Below are 22,341 nucleotides of genomic sequence, written 5' to 3'. Positions count from 1 at the left end.
TTGTAATTACAAATAATATTTGGTGTTAAAAAGAAAAAGCATGTTGGAGCGATGGGAACATGAGCTGAGCGATAGGAGTCCTGCAGAAGTGTTTAGCCTGTTGTCCTCAAAGTACCTTTTGGAACACTGGAATTACTTTGTATTTCCCAGTGATGTTTTAATAAGAAAAATTTCAATTTCTTGGTTTTAAAATCCCAGGCAAAGCTAGCTGTCAGTGTTTTAGATGTCTTATTAATGTTTCTGAAGGGAGAAGATGCGTCAGAGAGCATACAACATAAATCGACCTGTTTTGCTGTACAGAAAAGAAGCATTTTTAGTTCTGTCTTAGAAATGAGACACTGGAGAACAGAGCCTTTGCTCTGCCTGGGGTTTGTGGCAGAGCTGGAAATTACCTCCAGCTCCTGAGCTCTGGTCAGGGGGTGCACCCATCCCTTCTGCAAGGAGTTGCAGGATCCAAGCAGTAATGGGGTTAGGGTTGGGTTGGGGTCCAAGCAGTAACAGAACTGCAGTGCTTGGAGCGGCTCTTGGCAGTGAGCTGGCCCTGTGTGAAACCACATCTAGCAGTACACTTGCAGTCTGGTCAGACCCCTTCAAGAGCCGGGCCAGTTCTGTTCTTTACTTTTTTGTTAGAGTTTCTGACAAGTTTCCAAGCTGTGGCAAATAAAGGGGAAACAATTTACATGTTCAGCATTTTCTTTGTGCACACAGCAGAAGGACTGTACTGGCTAGCTGCTCAGAAGGCTCTGGCCATGTATAACTGATAGCACTGGGAGCATTCATAGGAAAAACAAAAAGCTCTGAAAGCTAAACTAAAACCTAAAACTTAGGCTGAAGTGAGGATATATTATTTCAGTGACTTTTTGTAGGTGAGTCTTGACTTGCTGTCTTCTCCACCTTGCAGTGGTGGCTGTTATAACGTAGACTGCTGCTGAGTAGCTGCAAGAGGAGCTTTAGCCATTAAGATGCATTATTTTTTAGTAAGTCTTATTGAAATGTTGATCTTCTATGATTATTTCTTTTAACGTATCAATGCCTGTAAAAAGAAGATGTTCATTTCACTGTTGAAAGTGACATTGGCTCACATCTTATAAGACATCTGGTCAGAACATGCATTGCAGTTTGGGATGGTTCGGTGACCACAGACATGCCAAATTCTGTCAGTCATTGGAGATGTTCAGAGATGTGTTTGTCACCAGGTTTTCCATAGGGATCTCAAATCCATCTAATTGCCTTTGTGGCTAAGCATTAGCATCCTAAACCATTTGGTGTGGTAAAATAAAGAGTTTTATGGGACTATCTTGATGTTAAATACATTTAGTCATTCTTCACGGGTCTCTACTTCTTTGTTGCCGACTTTAGTCTGAATAATAGTCATAATTCTGCAGTGTCTTTATTAGCGAGGAATTACAAGGCATCAACATAGAAGTTTTTGTACCTTAGCATTGTAAAGTAGTCGTGAAAATTTACCATGCAAATAACATTATCTTGCTCTTAATTTCCTATATCCGATTTGATCAGCAGAGGAACTTGTGTCTTCCAAACGGATGGGCACATGAAACCTGCAGGGTGTTTGTGCTTTACATTTCTTTTTTACGTGGTGTCCAAGCTCACCTGCTTCTTGGTCTTCGTTGATGTGAACGTTAGTTTGACCCAACTTTATTCTGTAAGAGAAATGAGGGTTTAGCCCCAAGCTTAACGGCTGCTGCTTACTGTCTCATGATTCCATTACATGGCTGTCTTTAAAAAGGCTGTATCAACACAATGGTGAACGGTAATAGAAAAAGGCTTATTTTCGTGTTAAGGTTAATCAGTTATTAATAGCAACAGACATTTTAAAAACTCCTCTCTCCTTTTTATAGTCATATCTGTTTTTCTGCTGCCACAAATTATTTCATTGTATGAGGCACAGTACCTTCTCTTCACAATTACAGAGTTTCAGATGTTTAGCCAATCAGGCAGGCTGAGTGGCTGAGCATCTGCAAGTACTTTATAATATCTTTGACATGCTTTGTGAGACAAAGAATTGAGTCATCTTTTTTTTCCCGCAGCAAGCTTTGCACTCTGGCATTTTTCTCAGCTTTTCATGTCTCGACACATTGAAGAACTTACCATGGCCAACAGCAAAATCAGACTTACAGGTTTTATAAAAGCCTAGAACCAATGCTTGCCTGGTCTCTGAACTGCAGTCTGATTCTGTTTGGCAGGTTTGGAAGCTCACATTTTTCCTACATTTTCACTGTTGTCCTCAGTGTTTTGCTTTCCCTGCAGAAGTCGCGTTGCTGCCTGAGTCCTTTTTTGTTCTTTCTCAGCCCTAACTGGGACCCACATAACATCTGTCAGTCCCCAGATTACAGAATTAAAGGTGCCATAAATGCGTGATAAAATATAAAATCTCGTGTAGTGAAGCTATCTGTTTCTTCTAGCAAGCTGAACTACAGTAATTTTTTGCTGGAAAAGGGCCAAAAAAAGATTTCAAAACAACCCATAAAATCTCCTCTATTAACTGCCAGAACTGGAGTTAAAAATATGAGCGGGGTCCCTGTGCATTAGAGAGGTGCAGAGGAAGCATGCTTAATGATGAGCATCAAACAGTAACAACGTAAGCCTATGCAGCTGATGAAGATGAGCAGACAAGCTTTTTCTCTGTAACATAAGAAATTGAAAATTAGCTTTTTTAAGGCTGCCACGACAGTTGCAGTCCATTGTGCTATTGCTTTTCAGAGATTCTTTACTCTCCAAAAAGCACTGGGATTATTATGAGGAGGGGAGAGTGGAGCTCAGAGACAGAGCTGGGGAGAGATCCAGAAGTTACAGGGCACGCTGCCTGGGAGAAGAGCCCATGCTCAAAACCCTGGGACTTTACTGAAAGGAAAAATAGAACAGATAAAGATACAAACAAGTGTCTAACCTCCTCCAAACACGGGGCATCTGCAAAGCAGTCTGTGCATAGGACTGTGTAGACTTTCCAAGGGCTTTTCTTTGTTCTAGTTCCAGTGAGTTCCTGGAACGCAGCCTCCTTCCCTGCTCCTGGAACAGCCTTGACTGCAGGGCTTCTCCAGCCATGTAGGTGGAAACACAATATGTGTGAACTATACATTCAACCAACAAAAGATTGCTGGGGAAAACGGCATCTTCAAAGCAAACCTTCCATAGTCCACAAACATTTATTACTCTGTAGTAAAGATTTTAAAGCCTGGCACAGTAACACGCGTTGCGGGGTTTGGCAAATAGAGATCTGGGGATGTGGACCCAGTCTACTTATCAGTGTGTATTTCCCTAAGATATCTCTCTTACGGCGTGGCTGATCCCAGGAGTGAGGTAAAACAGCAACAGATTGCATTAGCTTATTCAAGCACGCCGACATGATTTCCAGTATTTGTGTAAACTTTTTTTCTTTTTTCTTTTGCAAAACTGTATGTTCTAATAGAGTTTGCTATCATTTCTGTACTAACTGTGGTGCTAGCTGCTCCAGGGATATCAGCAGGAGAGAGCCACCGAGGGTTTCAGCCTCATACGTTGAAATGTTCTTGCCAAAATTATTATTGACTTTAGAGATCTTCAGATTCCATTGAAAAATTTCTGCTGGCTCTCCAGTTTTACGTGCAGCTCTGAAACTCTAGCGGATCAAATCTCAGCATATTTTTAAGAAAATGACTGGCAAACACATTTGAGTGGCAGATCACAGGAACACAGCAATATGCCTGTTAAACTTTCCTGTTTTTTGCATAATAGTCGAGCGTTAAAAGTAATAAGAGAAACGTGGTGAGTCTGAGAGCTGTGTGGGCTAAGTGCCTGCATTTAAGGACGGGGTAGCAGTGGAACTGAGGGGTCAGTAGCATTCTCACCAGTTTTGGAATACAGTGTCTTTATTTTCCAAATAGCTGTATTTTTCATGTGAACAAAAATATCTACTTTCCTTAGCAGTAAAAGATTATTACAAAGAAGGACTAAAGGAAAGCGGCCAAAGCTGCCATATTTCTGCCACTTTCTTGCATCAGTGGAGTTGAGAAGAAAGGAACTTTCCAAGTTACAGTACTGTACTTGAAAAGGAAAAAAGTAGGCGAGGACTTTTATCTGTGTATTCAGTAGATCAGATGGCAAACTCACCCAGACAGCCTAGCAGGGGAGCAGCTTCTGCTCTTCTCAGTCAGCCCCGCGTGGTGTGAACAGCACCGAGTACATCAAAAGCTACAAATATGCATTGGGAGTAAGTTTGGGGTTTTAAAAACATCTGTCTAATTAGCACGGCTTCTATATTTGCAAGTTCTGGCTCTTGCTTTCTCACAGCTTCAAGCTGAGCAGAAGTGGCTTTTTCATCTCATGAATTTGTGTAAGAGGTTAAACCTAAAAATACTGTCACCAAACTTGACCTTTCTGATCCTAGATATAATCCTATCTCATTTCCTCCCTGTATCAATCGCTCTTTTTGTGCCTTGGTAGAAAACACACGCTCTAGCAGCTAGCCAATTTTCTTCTGGAAAAAAAAAAAAACAACTCAGATCATTTTAATTGAATGTTATTATCAGCCAGTTCTTGTGGTTTGACATGGATTCAAAACGAAGCAGTTCATCTGCTTAAAGAATGCATAGGCACTAGTATAACAACTTCAGTTTTTGGATGCCTTCATCCTAAGGGAAGTTGGTTTGACTTGCCCTTCAGTGGAAATTTTTTGCACAGTTTACCAACGGTACAAAATAGCACTAGGGCCCAAAACTGATTAAAATTCTATTTCTGTATATCAAATATTGCCCCCTTTCTCATTAAAATTTTATACAGTAAACACTTTCCTTTAGGCCTGGTTCACCTTGTTGCCTTGCAGTTCCAAGAGACTGTCTCATTGTCTTCATGTAGAGGACATGCACATAAGGCAAAACAGTTTCATTAGAAATAAGCATTCTTCTTTGAGCATGTGGATTCTGCACTCAGTGTGCACGCTCCATCTCGCAGTGGTGTATTGCTCCCACGTCCTGCACCGCCTACATTGTGCTGATTCTCTTCATTCAGTGCAGTATTTTATTTGTTAACCCTTGCAAACATGCATGAAGGCAGCTGTAGACCTGCTGCTGAAGCTTGCAGAGAAGACTGGGAACTTCAAGGCTGAAGCTTCTTCATAAGCTCTGCTGTGCAGGCATTGCTAGACTTGTTTCTTTGACCTCTTCAGAATGCCTTCGGTGCTCCACTGAGCAGACCACTTCATGGGGCTTAAAGAACTCACCTTTTTTTTTTTCTTCAGGGGTCTATTAATTTTATTTTCAGGCAGCTGGGATGAGTATTGCCTCCAGGCTAAGCTGTAGGACTCTCAATGAGCTTCTTGGCAACAAGTTCCCTATTCAACTGCCAGATAAGAAAGGATTGGAAAAGCAGTAAAGCAGGGTTTGTCAAGCACAACAAAACCCGTAGTCCTCTGACACAACCACTTCTTCTTGTTACTAAAACTGTTTCTGCTTACTTTTGGTTCAAGTTTTCATGGCGCTAAAGTCAATAATGTCATCTGTCATTGTGTTAATGGTTCCCAAGTCATTCAGGACTGATGGTGTTTGTGTATGATCTAATCTATTAATGGAACCAAACAGCTACCTGCAGTAGTGGTGAAGGTACCTGCTGGAACTGCCCTCGTGAGCTTGACCAACCAATTGTGAGAACCCCAAATTGGAATTTCTAATGTGTCTCCTACATTTGGCACCTCAAGAGAGCTATGTCCTCAGTGAAAACAGCAGATTGCCAGTTATGAAGAGTTCATTAAGATTAGCTGAAGTTCAAAGCGAAAAGGCCAGTTCCTCACAGGTCAGGGCAACTCTTGTAGTGGTTCCTCCTTTGCCTGCAGCAGCAACTCTTCTCCAGAACCTGTTTAGTTTTCTGCCAGCTCTGTTGGCAGGTGAAGAGAGCCCCACATCACATCTCCTTGCAAGTAGTTTTATGTTGGAAGCCTATGCCCTGAATATGCTGTTTTCCCGACCCAGCATGGCTTGAGATCTACATTTCAAAACCTGTCCACGTCAACTTTAGAAGACAAAGCATTCAGTGCACCTTTCACTTTGTTTTTTTTTTTTTTTTGAGATCTTCCCTAAAGTCACTGCTCGGTTTCACACTGGATTTGATCTCTCTTTAGAGTATCAGGAAGAAATAACTCCCGCTGTGTAGACAGGGAAGAAAGCATGCTGGGCCACATTCAGGTCATTCATGAATCAAAACTGAAGGCCTTGTCTACTTTCTACATCACTGCTCGGGGAACCACCACAGTTGCCCATAGGTAGTCTTCCATGCTCCATCTCGACACTCTTACTACTGTTACTGTGACTCTCTTCTCACCCTGCATCCTCCCTTCCACCAGCAGAGCCTGAACCGGAGGAGGCACAGAGAGGATGTGCTTCATTGGGCAGGAGGATGCTACCTGCCTGCCTTCAAATATTTATACTGACCATACTGCCTTTTCCTTTTGCTTATGCTCTACCAGGTCTCCTTTCCATCCTGAGCCCCATGAAATGTGCTTGCAAGCCAGGTTTGGCACTGCTGTGATCTCATTTGCTAGCACCTGGCTCTAATAATCCAGCCTCCTTCTACATGTGTGAAGGCTGTCATGCCTTCACTTTATCGCGCTCCTCCTGGACAAGCTTATTGCTGCCTTCTTATCAGATACCAGAGCTGAATCAAGATAAATGCAATTTTAACAGTATTGAAATTCTTAGTTCTTTCATGCCACATCCTGTGTTGTTTTCCTCACAGTTTATGTCTCCTATGTGATAAGGAATAGTTTTCTGAGTGTGCCTGGAGTAGCTGGAAAGCTCTGCTCGCTTTGCTATGCAGGTCTAATGAGAGACGTTAGTATGTAACGGCACAAATGAGAAACTGGTGGTGCTTTAGAACTTTATCTGTTTTCTGTTATTCTTAATGCTTTTGCATTTTAAAAATGTCATCTATATAAGAATATTTGGAACTACTTACATATAAAGAAAATATGGAAAAATGAAAAGAGCCTGCCTTGCTTGTAGGCGTGCCAAGCAGGCTTGGCAGCCCTCGCTCCACACTGAGCATCACTCGGCTGTCTGAGCTCCTGCAGCATTCCCTACCTGCACAGGAGCACTTCTGAAACCAGGAGAACGCTGGCTTGGGATATTGTCCTTGTTTAGAGCATTCTGGGCAATGAGTGAAGTGTCATGCAGGGTGTGACAGTTAGCAAAGACTTAAACATGGAGAAAAATGAAATCAGAACTCCCTAGAAATCGGATCTGCCTTGTCATGACTGCAGTAAGAGTTCTGGACATTCCACAAAAAGCATATCTTGGAGTCAAAAATAGCTTTGACATGCCTTTTCTCTTTCTCACCCTCTTCCTCTTTTGTCTATAAATTGCATTGAATTTGACACTGGTATTGGTGAAACTATCAGCATCAAAGCATCGAGTGCAGGAGCCTGTTGTAAGTGCTGCAGCAGAGCTCCCTGCCCAGGGGTCTGCTCTGCCTGGTATGCGTTCTGCATGTTTCCTTGTAGACCAAACAGCTCTTCCAAGGAATTGCTTTTGAGGGAAGCACAGCCAATAAGTTTAAGCTGCCCTCATGCTTTATTTTCTTATTAGCGATTCCAATTCAACAAAAAAAGATGACTTTAGAGCTAAAGAGGTACAGATGTATACGCTCCCAGAAAGGAGTTATGCAAGAGATGGAGTCGAATACTTAAAATTAAAAGCTAGCAGAAACATTTGAATGGGTTGTAGAGCCTGGCAATATGCTTTGTTATGTGCATATATGTTTTTCTATCTAAAATATTTGGTATGAGTATTCCAGAGCTCTAAAATGGAGGAGGAAAAACTCCCAAAGAAGCTGGAATAGATCTTACCCCAGTCTTATTTCTTGGGAAAAAGATGAGTATAAAGGATTTTCGAGGTGTTTAGAACCATTGGCATTATGACAGCACGCATCTCTGTCAAAATGTTACATGATTAACGAGATCAGAAACATTCTGGGATGTTCTGATCTGTTCTACTAATGCATCTTTTAAAAGTATGAAGTCAGCCCTCTGTAAAATAAATACTTGAAAAGCAGTTTTTGTTTTCCTCGGGCTTGTGAGATTAGAGTTTCGTAATCTGTTTGACCAGCTGCAGAGGATGTTCTTTTTCATTTTTTTCTTTTTAAGTAAATGAGCTTCATCTCAACAAGACTGAAAAAAAACCCCATACAGCTTCAGAAATACTCAGTTTTCTCTCGTAGGTTTAAATGCGAGCGACTGCACTGTCATGCCGTGTTGCAAACGTAATTGGGATGGAGGTCATTAGTAATTTTTCAAAACTTGGAATGAAAGAACTCCCAAGTTTCTGAGGGTACATCCTTCTGTGTCAGAAAGGTCCAGTTTTTGACTTAGAGACGTAGTTTGAGAAGGTGCTGCCTCTCCCACCTTGCCTTGGGTTGTGCAGGGCGTCAGGGCAGCTCATGCTCCATTCACAAAGCAGTGATTTGCTTGGTGAGTTAGCATTTTTGATTAAGGTTACTTTGAAAGATTGAAAGGCGTTATTAGCTTTCTTCTGTGTGTGTGTGTGTGTATAAGGCGACGTGTATAACTTTCCATAGTGGGGAGAATTCCAGCAATATCAGGCAGTCTGCTAGTTCATTGCACAACATGAATAGCTTCCTTTTGTTCGTGCCACGAATCAGATTAGCCTGTTGATTGGAAATAACTGAGCCTTTCATATTTTCTTTTTGAGAGAGCATTGCAGAATAAGATGTTTTGCAAAGCCTCTTAGCAGTGTTTATGTTAGCAGGTCTTCGTGCACGGGGGACAAGGAATGTGTTTGGAAGGAGACCTTTGTAGAGCACCAGGGGTCCACTGGAACCCCGATCGGGTCTCCAGGTGTAAGGTTTCAGGACACTCACTTAAAGTGGCAGTTGGGTGATAAACGGGGTTGGGAATGGAGCACCCGGCGGGGAGGAGATTGCCTCGTTCAGCCACTGATGGATAAATACCTTTATCGGGAGTCAGATGTTCAGGAAATTCTGCTCGAACCCCTGATGTTTGTTTTTGTGGGGCTGCTACTAAGAACAGAATGAGCAGCAAAACCAGATGTTTGACTTGTCCATCTGCATGCCAAGCAGCAATTTTTCACCAGCAGAGCATCTCCACTGATGCGACGTATGGACATTCTCATGTCATACCATCAAAGGATCAAGAAGTTAAGTGAAAACATGGAAGCTGACACTGGATCTTCCCAAGAAACTCACTCAGAGCGTGGCAGACTCTGTGCCATTGCCTTTTATTGTGAGGTTTTTAACAAAATGCAAACGAGGAGATGAGAATTGCTCAGTGCCCGCTGCCGTTCGGCGTGTCAGCCTGTGACCTGATTGGGAACACTTCCTTTTGGATAATAGTCTCAAAATCAGTCTGAAAGGTTGACGTGAAAAGTACCTGAAGTATTTTCTGTGTGCTCCGAGGCTGATAACAAACTTTGCAGTTCCGGTTTTAATGACTATGGGGGGAGCTACGAAACTTCAAAAGGTTTGTGATGAATGTTTTTTGACAATGCGTCAGCTGAACATTAGGCAGAATCTTGGTAAATCCCCTCATAAGTGGTTTAAAATGGAGTTTTGAACTTTTCCTTCATAACTGTATGCTTAAGATGTCATGGTATCTTTGGGTTTAAAAGATTTGTTCTCTCGGGTGTATGTGAACTGTTGGTATTTCTGTCTGCACCTCAGAGAGTGGAAGGGGGAAAAGGTGCGGCTGTGAAGGGAACCTTGGCCGTGGGTCCGAGGGGTCTGCAGGGAAGGACCAAAGGAACAGAGGGCTCCTGGTAAATATTGGAGGAAATGTCCCCAGCTGACAGCATTCACAGTGACGTCCCTGCAACAACCAGAGGACAGTCAGAGCAACGCTTGCACATGGCAGCTGCTTGTTGGGTTGCGTGGTTCATTGAGAACAGCAGAGAGAAGCATTTATTGCTGCTCTCTGGGCCTCCTCCCTCCACTCTGCTGTCACCTGTGCTGCTCAAAGCCAAAACAGTTCCTTCCCTGGCTCCTTGGAACACAATGCTGAACTTCACAATGTATCCTGCTCTTTTCCTTGAATTGCTGTCTTTGCAGGACTTGCTGTGCCCTATGACATCCTTTGCATTTCAAACGAATTCTGTTTATAGAGCAGTGCAGTGAAGTCCTGACTCAGCAGAGTGCTCTGGTCCTTGCCTGATTTTAAGCCCACAAATAGCTCTGTTGGTGCTGTGAGTTTTTCGGGGTGCACAACTGAGGGCGCTGCAGAAAAGTGGTCTGAAAACTTTGGTCAGCTACACTAGACATTTGCAGAAAATGTCCAAAGCACATCAGTGACTCAAAGGAACAGAGGAGGAAGGAATCCACATGTTGACAAAATTAACAGTGCTCTGGGAACCTCCAGAACTCGCAGATCCAGGTGGGGTCTGATCTGAAGCAGTGTTAAGGGACTGCTCGGGAACTTGTGCGAATGATCTGCTCAACAGCCAACATCTAAAATACACTGCCAATCAGCTCCTCCAAACAGATCATGAAAAATTAAAGTAGTATATAGCATTAGGCCCAACCACACAGGAAAAAATGTTTGAATAGACACTTCTTGCAGTTAAGTGACCTACTTGCAAAATTTTTCACTGCTACTAGAGAGACTTAATTCTGTTCCTGCAGCCAAATTTTTCTCTTCCTTCCTGAACCCCTTTCTTTCTTCCCACGCTACCTCAAGGGAAGAAGTTCTTGTACTTCACAATGGCATCTCCTACTGGCAAAGCACAGAAGCAATAGAGACTAACGAGAAGTGGCTGCTTGACATGCAAAGCCTACAGCTGTGCTTAGTCTGCAAGGTCTCCACTCCCATTTTGAAAGTGGGCCACATTTCCAAATTTCTTCAGTATATGGCAGTTCATGTCCTTCCAAGTGGGAGCTGTGACTTCTTTGCCTTGGAAAACTACCCCTTGTACCTGATTCCTAAACCAAGGAACTTATTTTCTCTCTCGTGATGATTGGTAGAAAATGGGCAACCAGCTCTTTTGGGGACACTTTTTAAAAGGAGCTAACGGTTACATCTTCATGCCACACTGTATTTCGTGTTCACTACTCATGAAATGGTGTTTAGCAGTTGATAGACTAGGCATGAAGATTCCCAGATCTGCAGCTGTCTTGCACAGATCAGTCTTTGCAGCACTGCTCCCTTCTCCACCCACACTCATTAGCAGCTTCACCCTAATGAAGTTGAACGGATGCTAGGAGGCTAGAAGGTCACTGGAAGGAATGTGCTCAAAAAAGTTTAAATATTGCTTATGGTGTTTTACTTTCTATTCCTGGGGAGCAATAAAGCATAAATTTTCTGTACAGTCATAATAGTAATTGTAATGTTACCTGTAGGATGGAAAAATAATTTGAGTTATTAAATACCGTAACTATTTTCAGTATAAAATAATGGATTTTATTTTTCTGTTGCAACAGCGTTGGCTCCCTGCATATAGGTTGCGGAGAACTTTGTTTGCAAAAACAAAGCTATTGTTTTAACAGAAACCACAGAATTTTTGCCTTTCATATTGAATCAGTAGCATAATGAGTAGTGGAGCAATAGTTCAACATCAAAGGAGGCTTTTTGGATATATAGTGTGTTGCAGCAACAGTGAAAAAGTTCCCACCAGAAAGGAATTTTTCCATATGCAAACAGCAAACATATGTATTAGGTTAAACCGTAAGATTTCCCTTGCTATCCACTAAAATCTAGAGGGGACTCAAGTACAGAAATATTCAAGCAGTCACATGCTGGAATGCAGCACAGGGAGCAAGCATGGCCGAGGTACGGGGCAGTGGCAGTGCACCAAGCTCTGCTGAGAACCAGCAAGCACTGATGGTGCACCAACAATCTGTCTCCAACATCAGTATTTTTCTTCTTAAAAATACACTGAAACAGGCTGCACAAAGAGGTGGTGGAGTCTCCTTCTCCGGAGACGTTCAAGACCTGCTTGGACACCTACCTGTGCAACCTGGGCTAGGGAGCTGCCTTTGCAGGGGGTTGGACTCAATGGAGGTCCCTTCCAACCCCTACAATTCTGTGATTCTTCCCATACGGCCCATACGTACAGCTGCATGCAGAGAGAAAGGCACCCAAGACTGAGCATTTCTATAACATAACTGTAAAGCAGCTCCACATACACTTCTGAATCAAAATTTGCTTTATTTTTTGTTACCATTCACAGAGTTTTCTTTGAGATTCCAGAGCTAGGTTTTCTTCTTATGATCAGGGAGAGAAAACACATCAATGGATGTAATTTAAATTTAGAAGGCACTTAAAGAGGAGCCTTATATTCAGAATTATTGTTGGCACATGTTTTGAGGATGTAAAGTGGAAGCCTTCTTCTTTGGGCATTAGCTGGGAGATAATTAAATCTACCGTAGGTAATTATGGTAGCTTTTATTACTGCATCTTTCATTAACTAATTATATTAATTTGGTAACGTTTGAAAAATTCTTTGAAGATGAAAAGTTTTAACTATTACTACCTTTAGCAGAAGTATTACTGTGCACTGTTCATAAATACTGAGGTCTTTTCTTGATACAGATGCACATCTGCATGAGCAGAGTTGCTGTTAGAGCCAGTAAGAATGACACTGGTATGTCAAGAAGAGACTGCTGTTACTTGGTGCAACCTGATCACGATGAGCTGTGACTTCACTGCTGATAGGTTTTGTTTCAAAGTGAAAATATATTGGGTTTTTAACAATTTTTAGAAGATTTTCCTTCTAAGTCCCTCTTATTTATTCAACGCTCAGTAGCAGAAAGATAAATCTACCAATGTCTTCATGATCCCAGGATGATGAGAGCAGAATAGTGCCCTGCTGACACTCAAGAGCTCACCAAAATTAGGAAGCAGTCTTAGGTTGAAGAAGAAGAAATATTGCACCGTTTGTAAATACAGTACCTCCGCATCATCGTGACTTCTGTTTATGTAAATCTTCCACAACTGAGTTTTCTTTCAGGGAATCCAACACTTCTCTTTTAAGATATCCTGTGATTAAAGGATCATCAAGCCAGTTTTCAGATATTAAAGACTAAATCCTTGGAATATTCCCATTTCATAGTTGTTCATGTGATTTGTAGAAATCTTCCCCTTACCAGCTTTCAGTTGATTTAGATTAAGCCTCGTAACTAATGCCAAAGATTTATTCCTGCCTTAAAAAGGGATTCTGTAATGCTGGCATCATACCCTTTGTCTCTCCATGACTCTCAGTCCAAACCATGTGCTTTACAAGTTTTGGGGTATTTTTAAAGAAACCCTTTGCAGCCTCAGTCTGGCACCCAGAGCTGGGCCAGGCCCCTCTGCTCTGAAGCACCATCCCAGCATTTCTGGAGCTCTGCACTTAGCTCTCCCTGTCTGCCAACCATTTTGCTGGTGATAACCAAGCCTCCAAGAGCCTTCCAGGAGATGAAGTGTGGATGTTCATTGCTCTTTTAATATCAGCCAGTATCCAAACATGTCACGGACTGCTGTGACAGCCCTGGTCCCATGCACCAGCTCCACTTGAGATCCTGAAGTCTGACAGCAATATTTCAGTGGTGTATTCTCAAAACCATCACTCTTCCATCCTTCTCATGTCACTCAAAGTCATGTGTGACCAAAACGTTTACATTATACATTTATTTTAGGATCCTTTCCATTTTTTATAAATAAATCAAATGAATGCTCCTTTTATACAGCTGTAATTCACCCACATTGTTGCAGTAGAGCTTATTATCTCATTTACATTTTTAAGTGCTTTTCAAAGTGTAGGATATCTGGACTGGAAAGCAAAACATTTCGTTTCTTTGTTCTCAGGCCAACACAAAGCACTTCCAAGGTCAGGTATGGTGTAGACTTTTAACAACAAACATGTTTACGTGGCGTTTGAAAGCCAGTTTAACTGAACAAAAAAAAAACCAAAAAACCCAACTGTCTTTGTAACAGTGATGTAAGTCAACGCAGCAAAGCTGAGAGAGGGGAATTCATTTTGTCCTTGGAAAAACTGAGCTTAATAAGTTTGGTTTTGTTTTCCAGTGGGGAAAAAGTGCCCCCAACCCTCAGAAATTGGCCAGTGATTTTTACTTTTCTCTGTGCCTTTTTTCTTCATCTCGACAGTTGTTAAACATAAGCACTGTTATTCTTTGGGCAAAATCTGTAACTTTGAAGCTGTGGAATAAAAACTGCATTTTGAAACCAAACCAAACCTTTGTTTCATTTTCCAAAAGAGATGTTCCCTGGTGCACCTGGGGTAAGTCATCTGCTGATTTTAAGAGCATTCTGCATGCTGAAAACTTATCTGTCAGACGCAGAAAAGATGTGATGGTGCTGGGTAGCTTCAGAAATCGCTATCAGCATTCAGGCTCTGACCACTGCCTATGGAGCTCTCTGACAATAGAGAGAATTTTCAGTGTGATCTTCAAAAGGGCGCATTATTCATGGCAGCCATCACGGTTCCTCCTAGAAAATTACAATCATGGGCAGCAATCTTACTTGGTTCTAATTACTGTCTTCAGAGATAATCACATGCAGGAATCTACAGCAACTATGAGATTTTGATGTTGCTCTATTTTTTTTTTCTTTTTTTTTTTCACGTGGCTTTGATCAAATACCGATCTTTTGGTTTTGCTTTTTTCATCCTCGTGCTGATGGGAGGGCTGAAATATCCAGATAAGCATTACTTCTAGGACATCCTTTATAAACAAAACCGGTTTCTACGAAGTGAGTGGTAGCAGAGCCCGTGTGCTAAGCACTGAAGTTTGCCAGTGATAGCTAAAAAATGGTAAAGACATTTGGGATTCATCAGAGGCACGAGTCTTTTTTTATGCAGTCCCAATCAATACCAACAGACAGTTGTGATTGGAAGAGTCTGCAAACTCATACACTATATTGTTTTGGACAATCGATGAATGGATGATAATATATTTTGTTACCCTTATCTGTTATGGTTAAAAAACAAAGCAGAAAAAGAACTTTCTTTTTAAATTGTGTTTGCTTCAGACATTGTCTGCTCTTTTAATGGAACAAAACATGTGCTTCATACCAGGAAATACTATCTAGAGTAGGTGGACCTGACAAAAACTCTGTGTTGTCTGAACTTCCCAAATTAAATTACTTTAAGATGCATCACAAACCCATAGATCGAAAGGAACTGCTCATTTTACACTCGCAGAGTATCTTTGTCTGCTGCAGAAAGTAAAAATGGGGAAATTAGGGAGTGAAACAGCACTACACCAATTCTCTGCTGCAGCATGGTTGCTGTCTTTAGCAGGAGCTCTTTGAGATCCCATTTTGTATTCAATACTGCAGGTTTTTTTCTGATGGAGTGATAGAAATTCATTCTCTGAGACAAAGGCATGCATGTTCACTCATATGTACATGTGTGCTATCCCTTGATCTTCTTCAAAGCCTTGTGAGAGAGTCAAACTTGCTCTTGAGCACTAGGAGGGAATCCTCACCCCTTGCCAAGCTGTTCAGGTTGTATGAGCTGGTCACGTGGAAATAACAGAAGGCAGATCATAATTCATAGTTTGGGCAGATGTGCTCTCTGAGTGTTCCTGAGAGCTACACTGTGCTGGTTGTGCCTGAACACTTTGGTGCTATGGGAAGACTGTTATCAAGTTAAATGGGCCTTTGGTGATCACTGATACACGGCCCTGCTCGTTCTGTGCTGTGTTTCCACATTGCATGACCTGATCGTTGTAGGTTTCACGTCAAGGTCATCTGGTTTGTGTTTTAAGTTAGAGGTGTTTTAAATTAGAGGTACAGAAAGCCAACGAGCCTACAGTTCACACGTTAAGTTTCATTATAATAATGCAATTTACTGGTACTGCAAGACTTGTTGAGTATCAAGAGTTGAGTTGAGATACGTGTTCAAGACAGGATTTCAGCTTTTCTCAGAAGCAGTGATAGCGTAAAAGTCCCTGGGCAGATTGGAAGTTCAAGCTTGGGTCTGGTTGCATTTTTTGGCATTAGAACATGTAATAGCCTTAAAACTATAAGACTTTAAAGTTAATGCTTGGCATCACTTCAAAACAACGTGGAAGATCTATCATAAGTAGACCTCTTATCTTATCTGCGTAGCAATTTTATCCTGTAAATGATTTGAGAGCACAGGATTTCAGTGCTGGGGAAGAGAGCAAGGCTTTTGCTGTTCAATCTTTGTACCCCCGGTCTTGTTGATGATGCTGGTTTACACCTGGGTGAGGAGTGAGGCGGCAGGAGCACACAGTGCTGTGTATTCTGCGGGGCACGCGGGGGCACGCTGGTCCCCACTGTGGCAACAAGTCCCCAGTGCTCCTCCAAACCCTGCTGCAGGCAGCCTGGTGTCCCTGTGGCCTGTCCCCAGGGTCAGGCCCTGCTCAGGTCCTGGCTGCCCCACGCCTTTCAGCTGATGGGCAGCTCTGCCCCGATTTTCTACCGTACAAAAGATGGCTCAAAGTATTCCCTTTCTGCTGCCACAGCTGCCTCTGTGCCGATGTCAATCTAACATCCACATTGTGCACTTTGCTTCAAGTCAGCACTTGCAGCTAACAATGCCTTCATTCAAGCTGACAACATAACTAAGCTTTTAGTAAGTGTGTAAGTAAATGTTAAGTGTGTATTCAAACGACCAACAATGGCTAGGAAACTTTAAAAAAAATACCTTTGAAACTTGGTATTGTTTGTTTGGTGTGTATCTGTTAGAAATAACACAGACTATCAGCTCCTTGGGGCATGACTTTTCTTTTGTTAAGCGCATAACAAAAAGATCAAGGCTCTGAGGGACGGCCGTAATAAAAATAAATATATAAGAGGAACAATAATGACAAAATAAATTTGTCAATGCATTTTATGAGCGAGGTTTAGAAGTGATTATTCCCGAACTAAATAAAGACTGGGTTGTTGTGGTAAAGGGATGTGATCGTAATATCCTTCTTTTTATTGCCATTTATGCGGTGTCTGTAGGTCCCGTGCCGAACTCACCCCAGGGCAGGAGGGAGCCCCACATCTCAGCGAGCATCCCATGGCAGTAGCATGGAATGCATTTCCACTCAAATTCCGGACATAGATTTCCAGAGAGGTTGTTACTCAGGCTTAAAGGAAAAGTTATTGGTACGCTGCAAAAGCGTTCCCAGGAAGCACAGGTTGTACAGTGAGCATGACAGATGGTGGTAGAACACCAGAGCTATCAGTGCCCATCCCTGGAGATGGTTGAGGCCACGGAGGAGCCCTGGGCAGCCTGAGCTGCTGGGGGCACCCAGCCCATGGTGGGGGGTTGGAACAAGATGATCTTTAAGCTCCTTAAGCCCTTCTATGTTTCTACGATTCTATTATGATAACAGAAGTCTGAGAAAGATCCCACAACACACCCATTCACGTTCAGTCTTCATCGATACCGATTATATTTTTAACATGAGTACTTGTAGGCTGTGATAAGGTAGAACTCAGTATTTAACTGTACCAAGTACAGCTTAATTGCTCTTGTTTGATCAGTGGTCTCACCTGTGCAGAATAATTGTACTCAGTAAGGACACAAAACGGGACCTGACCCTTCTTAGGGACAGCTGGGAGCTGAAGAGTGGAGCGTGGACCACAGGGTGTTCTGAACTAGTGTCGAAGCACATGGCCTGTGAGTTTATGTGTGGGTTTCTCACCTGTTCTGCTCCTTCTGCTTTTGTTTCAGATCCTGCAAGATGAAGTGAAGAGTTTCCACAGCGAGATGTGGGCTGCAGAGAAGAAGCTGCAGCACAAGGAGCTGAAGTTCCAGGAGCAGGTATGAGGCTGCCCTTTGGGTGGGGAGCTGCCATGGGGAATGACAAGATCTTGCTTCAAAGCAAGAGCACATATTTTCCAGCAAAATTTTCAGCTAGCTTTCTTTTCTGTTTTTGTTAATAAAAGGGAATTAAACTGTCTGAACCCTACGGGCAAATACTTATCTCTTGCCCTCTATTCCAGGTTGGTATTTCAGCTATCCTAGCTGTTAAATGATGCATTTATTTTCAAGTGACTGTACTGCTATGGCAGAGGGTTCTGAGACTATTCTAACCCCTGGTTTGATGCTTGTACCGAGAGAATTATAATTGGACAATGACTGAGATAAAAAATAATCTTTACTGCTGATCTCATGCATCTATCGTCCTAGCATGTTGTCTGTAAACAGTTCCATGTGATTAATGCTGCTAAAATTACTGCAGACACTTCCAGTGAAATCAGAGATGTAGCGTGCTTCAAGCAAAGTAGTGTATGTAATTTACAGAGTGGTATTTAAACAGAAAGCCCACGATCTGCATTTCAACCCAACTGACGTATTCAGGCACATGGACAGGTTGTGGATGTCTGAATCAGAAATGGGTTTACAGATCTCTGGTGCAAATGCAGTTTTGCAGCATTTCAGAACTTTATATGGTATCTACCTAACTTTATATCTAGCCACCACTGTGGGCTGGACGGGCTCTGAGCACTGATGGAGCTGTGGGTGTCCCTGCTCACTGCAGGGAGTTGGACCAGATGGCCTTTAAGGGTCCCATCTGACAAACCATTATGGCAGTTGCTGGGTCAGTTTCCTGCCTGACTGCAGTGCTCATGGCACTGGGGGAACACGGTGCAATCAGGCACTGGCCTATGAGCACTGCATTTTGGCTTCAGTCTCCTGGAACTGATGGAAAATGTGTTATTTGGTGCACGGTTGTCTCTCCCAAAGAACATTGGCCTGAACACGGGGATGATGATTCTCTTCCAAAAGCTGCATCCACTGGGAAAGTTTTTGCTTAGGTGGCTTTGGTTTATTATGCAGACAAACATTTTAGGAGTTATTAGTGTGTCCTCTCTGGGACTGGTGAATCTATTAGTTATGTTTATTTCTCCAGAAGAAAAAGGCAAAAATGACAGCTCTGATGTATTTCCCACTATAATGGTGCGTCCAGGCCACCTGTAAGCACGTTCATCAGGCATTAACAGCAGCTAACGACTTGTCAGCCAACTGGGGAGCTGCAGTATGGAAGGCACTAACTCAGAACTCACTTTCTGCTTTTACAAAACGTTGTCTGAATCAGAATTGCATAAAGCATCAAAATTTGCATTGGCACTGTCACAAAGGCTACTTTCCCGAGCTTTTACATGTCTATAAACAAGGAGGAGAGAGGGTTAAACAGCTTCTGTTTTTCATTAAAAGGAAAAATCTCATGTTTTGATTCTATAACAACAACAAACAAATGAATGAGACATGAAAAAACATTTTGTTGCGTTTTTAATTAAAACTAAAAAGCTGTTTCTCGTTACGGCTTGTTGGGTGGTATCAGTGCTCCATGTTTGCCTTTATTCAGTGCAGTGTCCTTCTAACTCTAGTGACTGACAGGTCCACAGGGCTCAGCTCTTTGTTCCAGGGACCCTCTGCTGATTGCAGTGTTAACCTTTACTGCAATTATCCAGGGAGACAGAGTCAGCTTAGTGACATAAACTGTCGTGTAAATAACGTTGTTGCGTTTCCAGCACTTTTATATTTAAGCCCCCAGGAATTCCCACTTGGACTTAGCCAACCTCAGTCATTCATCTTCTCCGTGGAGGTTCTCCTGCCTCCACTAAGCGTGGCCTTGCAGGGCAGTGGTGCACGTGGTCAGCAATACCACTGCTAGACTGCAGTCTCACTGTTGCGTATTATCACCTTTCTTCGCACTGCGGTGCTGGATGGTTTTCAAAAATTAGATGTCTGGCTTCCTGAGATGAATAGAATTGCATTCCTGAACTGTGGCAAGCTAGATGTAAAGGGACTGTAACTCACCCTTTGCATAACCTGTTGGCTCCTTGGTGTACTGCCCTGTTCCAAGGCAGTGAAAGCAGTCTGGGGATGTTCCTAAGAAATATGGGTGCACCACCCCAACCTTTTCCATGCAAAGCAATGCTGAAGTTTCTCCTGTCTCAGGAATCAGTAAAGCTGGGAACTGATCCCATGCAGATGATGCTCCTGCACTGTGTGCTGTTGTAGCACTGGCTGTCTGATCTGTGTGTGTATCTAACACAAGACAGGAAGGTCTTTCGTTCCATCAGAAGTGTTTCTCTTCGTTGAATTACACAGCAATATGTGTTTGATGGTCATAGTAAAAAAATCTGATTTGTTCACACAGGAGACTTTACATCCTGTGTGTGTGTAATTAAGTATGACACAGATCAGTGAGAGAGCCTCAGCAAATAAGGGAATTTGAACACTCTGCTGAACTGAGGCCTGTCTAAGTAATGGTAGTGATCTAGTGATAGTGACAGAGCAAGAAGCTTGCTCTGTCACCTGGATTTATGTACAGTCCCTAATTTAATCTCAAGTTCACTTTGGTAAGGGCAATCAGCACACTTTGGAATACTATTCATTCCTCAGTCCAACGTGTTAAACTATAGCACAGGGTTGGATACGATATTTCTAATTGAAGATAATACAGAGAAAAAAACCTTTTCATGTTCATGAACAGTCAAGGTAACATCATGATAGGTACACAAACCATAGGAACGTGCCTCCAAACAGTCAAGTCACAATTAGAACCTTTAAGGATAGAGCTTCTCTGAAGACAGAATATCAATTATGTCCAATTAATGAACATTACTGAGGAACTGAAGAAGAATGCCAATCCAGATTTCCAGCTCTTTACTTTCTTTTTTTTTCCCTCAAATAGATTATATAAAAAGGGAGAAAGGAGTTATCTGAATAAAAGTGTTGCAGAAGTATCCGGAATAAAACGGAGCAGCTTAGTTTGTTAAGTGGATTTCACTTGTGTTCAAATGAAAACAGGAGTGATAATTGTAAAAGAGCCACAATTCAAAAGCATCCAGCAAGTGTTCGAGTTTTAATATTTATTATTCTGACTTTCTCATTTTTTTATGACTGCTGGATATTTACCACGTTCAGCCTTACTTACTGTTTCCATGCCAACTAAATCTGTTTGTTCTCAGATGAGGGCTGTGATGCATCATTCTGAAATTTCAGCTGCTGTGTAGCACAGGGAACTTCTAACATTTGCCACACCTTATCTTTGATGGGAATTGTGCTATTGTCTGCAAATTTGAGGAGCTATGAGTAAAGAAACAGTGATACAGTGATGAGCAAGATATGCCTACGTCCAGGGTGTGGGTCCCAAATGGTTCTTAGCGCAACGAAGGCTGGAAGACTTGAGTAATATCCTTTTTGTTCAGGGCTTTTCATCCATATTTCTTTTCAGGTTGGTTTTGAAGACATCACAGAGTTTTAAATGCAGTGAGATGAATTCACAGGAAGTCTTTGCCCCTGCTTCCATTGTCTGGGCCTGCCTTTACAGCTCCACCACGGCTGCTCCCACAGCCTTGCCAAAGCTCGATGTATGTGCTGGAAAAGTGACATGGAAGCAGTGGAACTTCCTCCCCTCTGGCCATGGTGAATGCTGCAGGAAGTCTGCTTCCAAGGCAGCCTCTTCCCTGGCCCAAAGGGACTTGCAGCTCCGGTGCCTCGGGTGATTGCAGGGGCCAGGCTGTGTCTCCAGTTCTGGGGAGTAAAACTTGGTCCTTGAATTTCATAATTCTCAAAGGGATGTCTTTGTCAGAACCAGCTGGAATCATCTCAGATAAGGTTAATAAGCTGAAGGTTTGGTGGATGGTTGGATTGATGATCCAAAAGTCTTTTGCAACCAACATGGATTGGGTATTCCAAAGGAAAGTGTTGCTTTTTGGCTGAACTGCAGGTGAAGAGGATTTAGACAGCATGTCTTTCTCAGAGCTGCTGAGCTCTGGAAACTGAGAAATGGACAGTAAGCACACACAGGAAGTAGTGATGAAATTCTGCCAATTGCTCTGGTTGCTTCAACCCACAGCACTAAAACGCTTCCAAATTTTTCCTAATTGTGCTCCCACAGAAATGGGAATCTTCAGAAGTTCTGAATGATGCTAACCACACCTGCAGTCTGCAGTGGGGAGCCCTCGTCTGCCACTGGGGTGCAGTGGGAGGAAAGTGGGAATCCAAAAGGAGCTAGCACCGTGCCTTCAGAGGGAGCAATACCGAACTGTGGCTGTGCAGGCTGGCACTGGAGACCTGCTGATTCAGTGCCTGCACCCAGCACAACAGGAGATTTTATTTCTGGCTATTTCTGGTGGACAAATTTGAAGTTTATAAAAATGTCATTGAAAAGAAGGTGCTGGAGGGCCATGTACAAACAGTGAATAATCCTAAGTGAGAGCTGCCAGTGAGTCTGCTTGGCATATGCAGACTAACATCCAGTTCTTACGTTTTCTTTCTTATCTGGGGACATCCTGAGAGTTTGTTGGAGAAGATTGAGGCTGATTCTGGCTATAACTTTGTCAGAGACCTTTCACAGAGATAGGTGTGCCTGTAGCTGCATGGCAGTATTGACTGGAGCATGATAAAATTAGTG

At 42.5% G+C, this 22,341-nt stretch overlaps 1 protein-coding gene across 2 annotated transcripts in view; it reads left to right on the top strand.

The window, feature by feature from the left end:
- The window catches only part of CEP112 (centrosomal protein 112), a 135,941-nt gene that overhangs the window by 103,127 nt on the left and 10,473 nt on the right, over positions 1-22,341 (top strand). For both annotated transcript variants that reach the window (XM_065735410.1, XM_065735409.1), the window contains exon 23: positions 17,643-17,732. In XM_065735410.1, coding sequence (XP_065591482.1) covers positions 17,643-17,732 — 90 coding nt within the window. The remainder of the gene's footprint in view (positions 1-17,642; positions 17,733-22,341) is intronic.

Source organism: Cyrtonyx montezumae, unplaced genomic scaffold, assembly GCF_038088225.1.
Source record: "Cyrtonyx montezumae isolate F1298 unplaced genomic scaffold, pur_monq_1.0 scaffold_19, whole genome shotgun sequence".
In the NCBI taxonomy this organism is placed as follows: domain Eukaryota; kingdom Metazoa; phylum Chordata; class Aves; order Galliformes; family Odontophoridae; genus Cyrtonyx; species Cyrtonyx montezumae.
The sequence above is the reverse complement of the archived record's forward strand: the minus strand, read 5'-3'. Positions and strand labels throughout refer to the sequence as shown.